The sequence below is a fragment of the Nuphar pumila genome, chromosome 12, assembly GCF_984573655.1.
Source record: "Nuphar pumila chromosome 12, dmNupPumi1.hap1.1, whole genome shotgun sequence".
Taxonomy (NCBI): Eukaryota; Viridiplantae; Streptophyta; class Magnoliopsida; order Nymphaeales; family Nymphaeaceae; genus Nuphar; species Nuphar pumila.
In genome coordinates, this window is record NC_143260.1 from 87899043 (window position 1) to 87910957 (window position 11915).

Genomic DNA, 11915 nt, shown 5'->3' on the forward strand with positions numbered 1-11915 from the left:
ACTCCAATTGCAAAAGGAGTAAACTTAAGTAAAAGTGATTGTCCTAGTGAGGGCCAACCAAGTCTTGAAATTCCTTATGCACAGGTTGTTGGAAGCCTAATGTATGTGATGCTATGTACAAAGCCTGACATAAGCTTTGTTGTAGGTCTTGTTAGCAGATATCAAAGTAATTCAGGATGGCCTCATTGCAAGCTGTAAAGAGAATATTCTGATACCTAAAAGGTTCTAAAAGCTTTCAACTGAGCTTTCAAGCTGACAACCTTGATTTGATTAGATACTCTGATGCTAACTTTATAGGATGCAAAGATGACATCAAATCTACTTCTGGCTACATCTTTCCCTTTGAGGAAGGAGCTATTGCGTGGTTTTGTAAGAAACAGGGTTGTGTGGCTTAACATAATCAAGAGGTTGATGTTGAGTATATTATGTGTAATGCAACCGCGACGTTTGCAGTATGGATCAACGGGTTCATTAAAGACTTAAAGATAAATCTATTACGTAAACTTGTACAGATATACTGTGATAATCAAGTTGTTATTGATCTAATAAAAAATAGACCTGATAGCTCCAAGAGCAAGCATATAATGGTGAAATATCACTACATACATGATATGATTGAAAACAATGAGATAACTGTGGACTACCTTCCTACTTTGGATATGGTAGTTGATCCCTTAACTAAGGGCATTGCAAAAGACTTGTTTACCAAGCATGTTGCCCGTATGAGATTAAGATATGTATGATTACGAAGAAAATCCTTAACGAAAAATCTGTAATCAGTTCAAGGAAGCCCACAATAGTGGGAGAAAACTGAGTAGTCTCATGTCCAAGTGAGAGATGTTGGTGTGTGTGGTTATGCGCTGCACATTGTGCTTATCCATGAGTAGGCCTGCTCATGGATAAGCAGAGTCAGTTTTCAAAACAAACCTTTTATTCAAAATTTGTATTTTGATTTATCAAAAACATCAGACTCATCGTGATTCTCTCAACCGACTATTGAGCCGAGAGAGAGAAACCAAAGGCTATATATATTCATGGGACTCGGCCCCTAATACATACATACATATATACATACATACATACATACATACATACATACATACATACATACATACATACATACATACATACATACATACATACATACATACATACATACATAGAGAAACTAACTCTTTAGAAAAAGAGGCCTCGAAGCAAACCTCCAAGCCTCTAACAACTTCCACTTTCCTTTTCTTTTTTATGCTGTCACCAGAGGTCTTTCCGCTGCGCCAACCTCTACATATTCTCCCTGCACCCAAGATTTTTTAAAGTGCCGCATTGCCGCACCCGCACCTATGTGACATAGCTTCAAAGGATGAAGCAACTGGACATGGAAGATATACCAAAATACCAGTCAACCTGGATCTGTCATCATCATCTTATTACACAACTCCAGCACATCCGGAGGAGGATGATCAAAGTGCAAAGATAGGACTCGACATTTACAGATACAACATAGGTTTTAGTTATTACCTACACTTTAGGAACAAGCCCAAGACACAACCTGTAAACCGAGCCTAAAGATCACAAGTTCCTTCTGAGATAGATTAAGCAAGGACTAAAACCGTGCCTGGTTGTTGTCATCATCTAGTAACCACCTTGTATAAATGTGTTCAGGCGCTCCAATTCCTCCCGGTACTCACCCACGATGGCTCGAACAACATCACCAATGGAGACCATGCCAGCCATGTCTTTGCCATCAATGACCGGGATGTGCCTAATCCTGTTATCTGCTAGACGAAAAACACAAAATATTCCACCATTATTATTTCTCCATAGATTTTCAAAGAAATCATGAATCTGAAAATTTACCTGTCATCAGCTGCATAGCTCGAAGAACCTTGGTATCAGAGGAAACAGTGATGAGCTTGTTCTGTTGAAGCAAAAAAAAAACACAATAACCATTTGTGGCATTATAGTTAAAGCAATATCTAGAAATTCTTTGGCAGCAACAAATTCACTGAGAAGTACACAGCATTGGTACCTCTTCAGTCATGATGTCTCCAACCCTGGTAGACTTGGATGATCGTCCCTGCACAATTATTTTCCGGAGATAATCTGTTGAGAACCAAAGAAAAAAAGGATAGGGGATGTCAGATACTACCCATTCGCATTGTATATTAGTTTCTAGACTGCAAGTTTTATACCACATACCCATGTTTCAAAGGTAAAAAATACTTTTGCTGGTATACTAACTAATGATAAATAGGAATATACACCTAGAAGAAGCTTATTGCACCGTTCCCTCAGCCATGATCCTTCCAAGTCTTAAGCGTAAGCAGAAGTTGAAGAAAAGTATATCTGAATTGTGATCCCTATTTGTGGTATTGTTTTCATGTTGTACAGCTTCATCCAAGTATCTCAATTTCAGATACCTTGTGACTGAAAAGAAAGGTGTTAGACAACATACTAACATTCTGTTGTACAGTCAAGACTTAAAAGATATCAGGATCAGTGTGTAGTTATATTATAAAGGGCAGGCAATTAGTGATTGACTTGCCAGTTTAGTGGCTGATGCTGTGCTTCTGATATTTTTAAATCTAGATCTGATGTCAGTAAGAGCCGACTATATGATAGGCTTGGATCTCTCATTTGCAAAGCATGAAAGAAATCTTCTTACTTGTGTCAAAAGTGCCTCCTAGCCAATCAAGTTCTAGGTTATACACCTGGAGATCTAAGTTGTTGAAGACTATACACAAGGTGGAAATTTTCAAGAGTTTTAACATAATTTTATATATTGCTAAGGAAAAAAACATAAGGAATTAACCATTGTAACAAGTTTTATTGTAGTTCCATACAATTGCCATGCATCCATTGAAAGAGCTCTATCCATCATCCAGATAATGGCTGTTATCATGTATTAGTTAGTGTTTCATGTTAAATGGAACACTTGTAATTCATAGTGATGCTGTATTTTGTAGTTCTGTGTACAATAGGTAAGGTAAAAGGTTACATCCCACTGAGGGCTATTAGCAAAGAAAATGGTTTACGAGAATGTTTTGGTAAAATGCCATAACAGTAAATAAATACAGAGCTTAGAGGGTCGTCCTTGGCTGTTGGAAGGACATCTCTCCTTCCTCCCTTCAATTCATTGCACTGGAAATATTTTAGTATTAAAGTACTGTTCATACATGAAAGAAGGAATATTCTGATAGGAACATCTTTATTTTTAGAACATATCACATGACAAGTACTGTACGCAACTATTGCACGACATGTTCACATAACTCCTATTCCCACAATTAGTGATCCTTGCAACTATTGCAACCTGAAATTGTTGGGTTTATAAGGTACCATTTTACCGTTTTTGGTTGTAGTTATTGTGTTTGCTTTATGATTTTCTTTTGGTTCCATTGACGTCTTTTTTGGGGGCATCTTCTATCCTTGAGCATTTGGTAACACAAATTTCAAGCACAGAGTAAGAACTACGATTACCAACAATCAAACTACCAAACACCAAATTCAATTCCTATATCACAATTTAGAACAGAAAATGCAATTATAAAAAGAAACAAATATCTGAATAGATGTGAATAAAATAATCAAAATGCTTGAGTTTTGGAGCAATAGATTATCCAAATGATCATAATTCTATCAGATCAAAAGGATATTGATGTCCATAACTGACTAATCTCCTGTTTCTTGATGAAACAAGAAGCAGAATACCAACATGAAAATTTTAACATCCATGGTACAAAAGAGCCTCTTAAACACAGCAATAGTAAACCACTTGATTCAAAAGATGTATTGAAACCAATCACAATCTCCTCAAAGAAACATGGAATAAGATCAATCTAAAGTCATATCAAAAGCAAATCAAAATACCCCTCTCAGTGATAATCCCTGCAATCGTTCTCTGTTCCCCTGGTTTCACCACCAACAGAGCTCCCACATTGTTGTGCGTCATCTGCAACAAACAAATCCCACCAATTTCGTCACCCTCCACCCTCCATAAAAAATCAACAAAACATGAATACAAATGATCCCGAGAGCCGAAACGCTTACCGATTTCACCGCATCGTAAACGGTGTCATCGGTGGTGCACCAGAGCCACGAACCATCGGCCATCTTACCCTTGGCTTTCAGGATATCGGCGATGGTGGTGCTCTCGAATCCCTGCTCCTCCAACCTAGCGGAAGTGAGGGATTTCGACAGCGAGAGGAGGGCGGGACGCGCCCCTGTCTGGGCGAGGCGCAAATGATTCAGAACGGCATGCCTGAGAACGGATCCGGTGGATTGAATCGCTCTGATCGCTCCTTGCATTTTGGGTTTTTTCGCGTCTTGGCTGAAACACCAAAAAGACAACACCACAGAAAATCGGAAGAGAGCAAAACAAGTAATCAGAGATCCCCACAAATCCACTTTCTACAAATGATCAGGATCCAAATATCTTGACAATTAGAGAAACCAACAAACAGAAATCCATGAATTTCCTCGGATCGAGGAAGAGAGAGAGAGAGAGTCCTTCTGTCCAATGGAAGGATTGTAATGATTCTGGATGATGGTTCCCTTGGTTGATAGGTTTCAGCAAGATAAATGTATAGATTTGAAAAGAGAGAGAGAGAGAGAGAGAGAGAGAGAGGTTCCTTCAGTCCATTGGACGGGTTGTAATGGCTCTGATTCATGTTTCCCTTTGTTGATCACTTTTACCAAGATAAAAGTATAGATGAGAGAGAGAGAGGGGCTCACTGTATAGAGATCGCAATCTGTTACAGAGGAAAGAAGAATCTCCAGTTCCTTCGCCACAACACAGAGAGAGAAGGTGGGGGGTTTGTTAGGATGTAGTTTTCAATTTATACTACGAGGAAACGGATGAAACAGAAAAAAAAAACAGAAGAGAGAGAGAGAGAGATGGGGGTTTCACTTTCTCTTGTCTTTCTTTTTTAATCTCTACAACAATCGGATAGAGATGAAGGTACATCTTAAGAGCTATCAAATGGCGATGGAGCTGCTAGCCACGATGACCATCATATATATAATTCCACACAAATCCCTTACTGCTACGGCCACTGCCATTATAAATATTCAATAGCCAATGGTCCAATCAGAGCCCTTCTCATGTACTCTGCACATCTTATCATCTCAGCCGTTGGAATTTCCAAGTGTTCTGTTTTTGAATGAAGGATGCTGGTCCCACAAAACATGTGCAAACCAAGGTCATTGGATTTCATAGATCTGACGGTTTATATTAGCCTATTTATAAAAAATGTGCTTGTCATCAGTAGTTTTGGCTAATCCTACTGCACTAAATTTTATGTTCCTCTGGATCCAAATGTACAATATGTTTATCTTAGAAAGTAACGTGTAGATTGCTGTCCATCTTCGCGATGGACGGTTGTTAAGCTCGATGGTATGTGTTCGTGCATTGATTTAGTCACGGAGTTGGGCCGTTTGTCATTCTTGGGAAGATTTGATGGGTCATTCATTGTAACAATTCTGTGTTTTGGACCGTCCATCTTTGAGATGAATGGTGGTTATATCCGAGCTTGTTACTTCTGTTCATTCCGTTTTGTTCTCTGATACAAAATACCTTGCCAAAAGATATAGAATTGGTGAAAAATTCTTTCGGACTTGAGTTACCTGGATGGATCCGGATTAGGATCTGATTTTGAGGTGCTGGAACTGAGTCCAGATCCAGAAAGTAAGAAACGGACCCTCTAGTGCATCTTCCTTTTCATGTATGGGCAATGGGCCAGGCGGCAGCCCAGGGTTGACCCCACTGCGGGCAACTCGGTGAGCCTGAGCTACCTGATTAAATTTTTAATTTAATTTTTTAGTAGCTGGTTGTAGCAGTGACAATCGGGTCAGGTTGGCGGGTCGGGTCGGGTCGGCGGGTCAGCATACCTCAACACGAACACAAACCATTTATTATCGGCGGGTTGGCGGGTCAGCATACCTCAACACGAATCCGAACAGTTTATTAAACGGGTCGGCTGTGGCAAACACGAACTTTTTCCATTTATTAAACGGGTAACCCGACACGACACAGTTAACCCGTTTAATAAACGGGTCAGGTCGGGTAAACGGGTTGGCGGGTCGGGTTTGTGTTAGCGGGCGGGTTGGCGGGTTAGCGGCCGAGTCGGGAATTGGCAGACGGGTTGGTGGGTCAGGTTCAGGTAAACGGGTAAACCCACCTGCCTAGCCTGTTTATTAAACGGGTCAGCCGGATTGGCGGGTCGGCATACCCCTAACATGAACCCGACCCATTTAATAAACGGGTTAGGCGGGTCAACCCGTTTACAATTTACCTAATTAATTGCAATGATTATATCAGACGTAGAAAGATAATTAGATGGGTGCTTTATTCTTTCATTTAATTCATTGTTTTTTATAGAAATTAATTTATAAAAATAACCTACAAATTGGTTTGGATAGGGCTGAACTGACCCGCTAAACATTGGCCGCTCTTCAAACCCGAGCCCATTAAGAACCAAGCCCAAACCTAGACCATTTATTGATTATATGAGAAATAAAAAGATAATTATATGGTGCATTAATCTTTCATTTAATTCATTATTTTTTATAAAAATTAATTTATGAACTTCATTCAAAAATAATCTACAAATGGGTTTAGACAGGACTGAACCAACCCGCTAAACATTAGCCCATTTGGCCAATGAATTGGGTCATGAGCTGCTCTTTAAATCTGAACCTGGCCGCACTTAAAACCCAATGGGTCGAGCTCTAAACGTGGCTAGGCCGGGCCGATGCCCACCCCTATCTGTAATATTCGACTATTCGTAAGTCCAAATTAAACCTCGAATCAGGTCTGATTTGTAAACTTGCAAACATCTATGTCTAACGATTAATTGATCTTTTGGGTCCAACCCAATTAGCTAATTGGTGCCAGTTTAGTAGGTCCAGACTGTAATTCCATTGGGACAGTAACGGGTCTGCCTGTGTGCCCATGGCATCAACGGTGGGGTGATGACTGTTGGTGATCTGGTAAATTTTTCCATGTTAATATCTGATTATATAATTGGTTGAGTTACCCATGATGTGATTCACTTTTGTTTTCTCCAAATTTGACTTAAATGAGCATTAAATTTTGTTGCTTAACAATCGGCTTGGTTCTTGGTGTCAACTACTGGTGTGGTTGTTGCTTTTGCTACATTGCCAATGATATTTGATATGGGCTTATATTTTGTAATGAAGTATAGATTGATAGTCTAAACACCCACAAAAGGGTTCAAACACAAGCCACTAAAGGCAAAGAGAGCATTGAAAAATCACTTAAAAATAAATAATTTATTAATGATAAAATGCACAAAGAATGCATTCTTTACCAGAGGAGGAGATCCCCTATATATACAAAAAGATAACACCTAACTAGCTGTTAAACTAGTCCTAATGGCTATTTTAAGGCTGGTCAAACCAGCCACAAAAAACAGAAAAATAAAATAAATACATCAAATATTTGTATTATATATATACAATATTTAACACCCCCCTCAAACTTACAGTGATAACACCATAAGAAATTGAAATAGTGGTGATGGTAGAGCTTTAGTGAAAAAATCATCCAACTGATGCTCTAAAGGGACATATGAAAGTGTTATGATCCTCTTAGGTGCTCCTCATAAACATAGTGACAATTCATCTCAATATGCTTTGTACGTTTGTGAAAAGTGTGTTTGTTGGCGATATAAACAACACTTTTGTTGTCATAATATAGCTTGGAGGGATGAGCTATTTGGACACCCAGATCTTAAAGTAGTTGCTTCAACCATACTATCTTTGAAGTTGTAGTTGTCATAACCCTATACTCAAGAAAGACACATTTTACTACTTTTTGCACTTCCAAGACATCAAAAAGTTATTGAGCAATCCTCATCATAACACGCATATATACTATGTTGGAGAATTATGAAAATTGACTAACAAAATGAATAACATACGAAATATCAAGTATAGTAATAAAAAGGTAAGATAGAGTCTCAATCATCTATACGTAGGGAGTTCGATCATCCAAAGGTTCTCCATCATCTTTCTTCATCTTAGCATTTTTAACATCAAAGGTACAACTCTTTTCTCATTAATAATCTCAGATCGAGTTACTGCTTCAATTGCATACATAGCCAATGACAAAAAACAAACACGAGGTGGGTATGCAACTTTTATACCAAAAAAATACCAAAAAAAAACAATGGATTATCATTTCAAAGTTATCTTTAAGGATAACTTTGATATGACTAATTTTTTGCTTGTCACCTACCTGTATCAGAGGATTTAACAAACAATGGTGTATTAATATAACATGATTTAAATCTCAATTTAATCATCACACTTTAAATCAATCATTTCAAGCCTTAGGAGCTTGTTTCAAGCAACACGGCTTTACACAAGCAAATGCTCTTTCTTTGTGTCAAACCCAATTTAGGAGGGGGTTTCATATATACCTTTTCATTGAGATTCTCATGAAGAAAAGCATCTTTCACATTCATATGATAAATAAATTATTTTTTAATGAAAGCAATAATTGAGTGTTTTAACAATGATCATTCTAGTTATTGAAAAAAAAGTTTTTTGTTAATCTACTCCATATTCTTGGCTATATCATTTAGCAACTAACCTAGCCTTGTATGTTTCTAATGATTCATTACACTTCATCTTAATTTTGTAAACCCACCTACATCCTATGACTTTTTTTTAAGGGTAATGATTGGATTTTCCATGTTATAGTTTTTTCCAATGCCTTGTTCATTGCATTAATCCATTCTTGGTGGTTCTTAGCCTCATTATATGTGGATGGTTTAACATAAGCGTGTATGACCATGAGACATGATCGATATTTTGGATCAAATGATTCATAGAACATAAACCTACTAGGTGCCTTGGATATCCTAGTTGGTCTTCTTATAATAGATTCTTCTAAGTCTTTGTTTTGGTAGTATTTTTCAAAGGCACACAAAGGATGATCCACATAATGATGAGTATAAACTTGAATTTCACGATAGGGTCCATCAACATGTTCATTAGTAGTAGGTAAAACTTCAACATGCACATCATTGCATCATCATGATTATCAACAAGATCATTATTTATATCACAAATTGTATGCTCATTAACTAAATCAAAGAGAAACAAATACTCACACTTTTTCTTAGACTCAAATTTAGCAAAATCAATTTTGTTTTCGAGGAAAGTAACATTCCTTGAGACATACAATTTATCAATTTTAATGCCATAACATTTATATCCTTTTTATTTTCAGCATAACCTAGAAAAGTGCATGGAATAACTTTAAGAGAAAGTTTATTATTTTTATTAGTAAAAATAAAGCATTTACAACAAAAAACTTTTAGTCTTTTGTAATCGGGGGGTGTTTTAAATAGTTATTTCAATAGGTGTCATATTTTTAAGAGAAGATGAAGGCATTCTATTAATTAAATACACAACTTTAAGTGTGGCTTTGGCCCAAAAGTTTTTGACTACATTTTTAGAAATAAGAAGTCCTTATTGTCTCAACGATATGATGGTGTTTTATTTCGACTAAGCCATTTGTTGGGTAGTTTTACGACATGATCTTTGGTGAAGGATTCCATGTTGATCTAAATAGTTTTTAAAATCATTGGATACAAAATTTTCTCCGAAATTAGATCTAAAGATTTCATATTGATTTTGAAATGATTTCTAACAAGTTTATGAAATTTTTGGAAATAAGCAAAAACATTGAATTTGAGCCTAAGAAAATATATCCAAGTGTCTACTATAATCATCAACAAATATCACATAATAAATTGCACCATCTTTGAACATCACGAGAGTAGGACCCTAGACATCAGAATGTACCTACTCAAATGGTTCTTTAGAGACAAATTTACTTGAGTCAAAATGTAATATGTCAATTTCTCCATGGATGCAATATTGACACAAACTTTTGATTTCTTTAATAAGTACAATTTTGACATGCTTGAGTGTCCTAATATCTTATACCAAGTTTTTGTGTCTACCTTTTAAACGTGATTACAAAGAGATTTGTTTGACAAATATAAAGAGTCCATGAAATAAAGATTCTCTCTCCTATGGCCTCACCCAATCAATTTATCTAATTGGAGATCTTGCTCCCAACAGTCACTAAGTGAGAAGACAAACATACATCCATGGTCTAATATTTGATAAACCGAAAACAAGTTTCAAATTTAGTTTGGGTACTACTCTAACATTTGAGACATGAAAGTTTTGGACATTTTTAGAAAACTCTTTTAAAGTTCTCAAGCTTTTAATTTTAAGAGATGTTCTGTTAATGGTAGAAACATAAGAATCACTTGAGTTTGGGTGGCATTCAGATAGAGAGAATTCATTTGGGTCATATGAAAGGAAGCTCCCAAATTAATGATCCATGAAGACTTACCAGGATCGGAATGAGTAGACACCGCGGTACCGGAAAGAGAAGATGCATTTTCTTTGAGAAGTGGTTATAGAGCATCCACCAATTGAGAGAGAAACATTGATTCAATGCTTTGGGATCTATTATCATCACTCTTCTCGCAAGGAGGGCCTGCAAAAGCCACTTTCCTTTCATCTCTCCACTTTGGGCAAAATGACTTGATATGTCTCGATTCATTACAAAAATGATAAATGATTTTGTTTTCATAGTCATTAGAAGATCTCCTAAAGTGTGGTGGTTTATAACCATAAGTATTAGAACCTGACCTTGACATAGCCAAGACTGAATCCTCATTCTTGAAAATTTTCTTCTTTTGCCTATTTTCTTTCATAGTTATTTTTTTTTAATGTTTCCACAATAGAGGGGATAATCCCTCTATATAAAAGAGCAGACTTGATGACCTCAACCCTGGGTCTAAGTCCATTAATAAATTGATAAAAATGCTTTTATTTTATTTGCTTTTCTCAGAGCTCTACATCTAATGGACAATGCTATTTAGGTTTAGGCAATTCTAGCTTATCGTTAAGAAGAGTAAGAACATTATAATATTCATGAATGTTCATGTTTTTTTAGGTCATGGTCTTTACTTTGTCTTGTAGATTGCACATGTGTGCAATATCCTTGAGAGAGTACATGTTTTGAAAGTACTTTCATGCGTCATTTGCATACTCAAATTTTTTCAAACTTGAACTTTTCTTTATGTCTATGTTGTCAATAAGCCAAGACATAATCTTTGAATGGCCCATCTTCCACTCCTTCCTTTTTTTCTCATAATTGGCAATGACTTTGCTCATCTTCTTTCCTTATAGTGCCACTTCCTTTTCATTGTCAGACTTTGTGTGAATTAACTTACGCTCATTATTGGATCCATCCACCATATCCCACAAGCCATTTTCCTAAATTTGATGCTTCACAAAAGATGTCAACATCAGTAGTTGGAGTCATCAAGCTCGATTGGAATGGTGACAAATTTTCTTATCCTCCATTAAAGAGTAACAAGAAATAAAACAGAAGAGAGAGAGAGAGAGAGGAGGAGGAGGAGGAGGTGTTAAAATAATGTATTGTAAATGTACTATATATATATATGTAGTTCCTTTATGTAAATTGAATTACCCATTAGGGCTATTTTAGTCTTTTCATAGATGTAATAGGTGTGGTGGACTGGTAAATTGTTTTTTGTATTTATATTTTTCTTTTTTTATTTTTTATATACTTTATAGTTGTTGGGCCAGTCCAACTAGACGTTGGATTGGTCCCAACGATTACATTTATAGCCATTGTGTGTTTTAGTGTGCCTATTTAAAGGCTTTGTCCTTGTATTTCTTATGATTTTTGCTAAGCATTTTTCAAGTGAATAACATTTATTTTTTATATTGTGCTTGCCCATAGTGGCTCTTGTATGCACTTGTTGTGCTTTTGTGATTGCTTTCACTTTGATTGTTGTATTGTTCCTTGGTGGACTAGTGTGTGTGTACTCTTTATT

General features: G+C 36.6%; 1 protein-coding gene across 2 annotated transcripts; it reads right to left on the bottom strand.

Annotated features, from left to right (window-relative positions):
- Positions 1-1175: 1175 nt before the first annotated feature.
- LOC149821146 (CBS domain-containing protein CBSX3, mitochondrial-like) lies at positions 1176-5020 on the bottom strand. 2 transcript variants are annotated; one of them, XM_089983917.1, is made up of 7 exons: positions 4907-5020; positions 4732-4779; positions 4048-4327; positions 3868-3949; positions 2027-2100; positions 1855-1915; positions 1176-1772 (listed from the first exon to the last, which is right to left on the bottom strand). In XM_089983917.1, exons 3-7 carry the CDS (start codon positions 4303-4305, stop codon positions 1630-1632), a joined length of 618 nt encoding a protein of 205 aa, XP_089840043.1. In that variant the 5' UTR covers positions 4306-4327; positions 4732-4779; positions 4907-5020; the 3' UTR covers positions 1176-1629. The 2 variants fall into 2 exon arrangements, with proteins under 2 accessions (XP_089840043.1, XP_089840042.1); XM_089983916.1 differs by lacking the exon at positions 4907-5020 and having other exon boundaries at positions 4732-4894.
- Between the last annotated feature and the right edge of the window lie 6895 nt (positions 5021-11915).

Coding starts and splice junctions, on each gene's coding strand:
- LOC149821146 (XM_089983917.1), bottom strand. CDS start 4,305: ATGCAAGGAGCGATCAGAGCGATTCAATCCACCGGATCCGTTCTCAGG. Junction 3,950..4,047: donor TTTACGATGCGGTGAAATCG/GTAAGCGTTTCG, acceptor TGTTTGTTGCAG/ATGACGCACAACAATGTGGG. Junction 2,101..3,867: donor AGGGATTATCACTGAGAGGG/GTATTTTGATTT, acceptor GGTTCTCAACAG/ATTATCTCCGGAAAATAATT.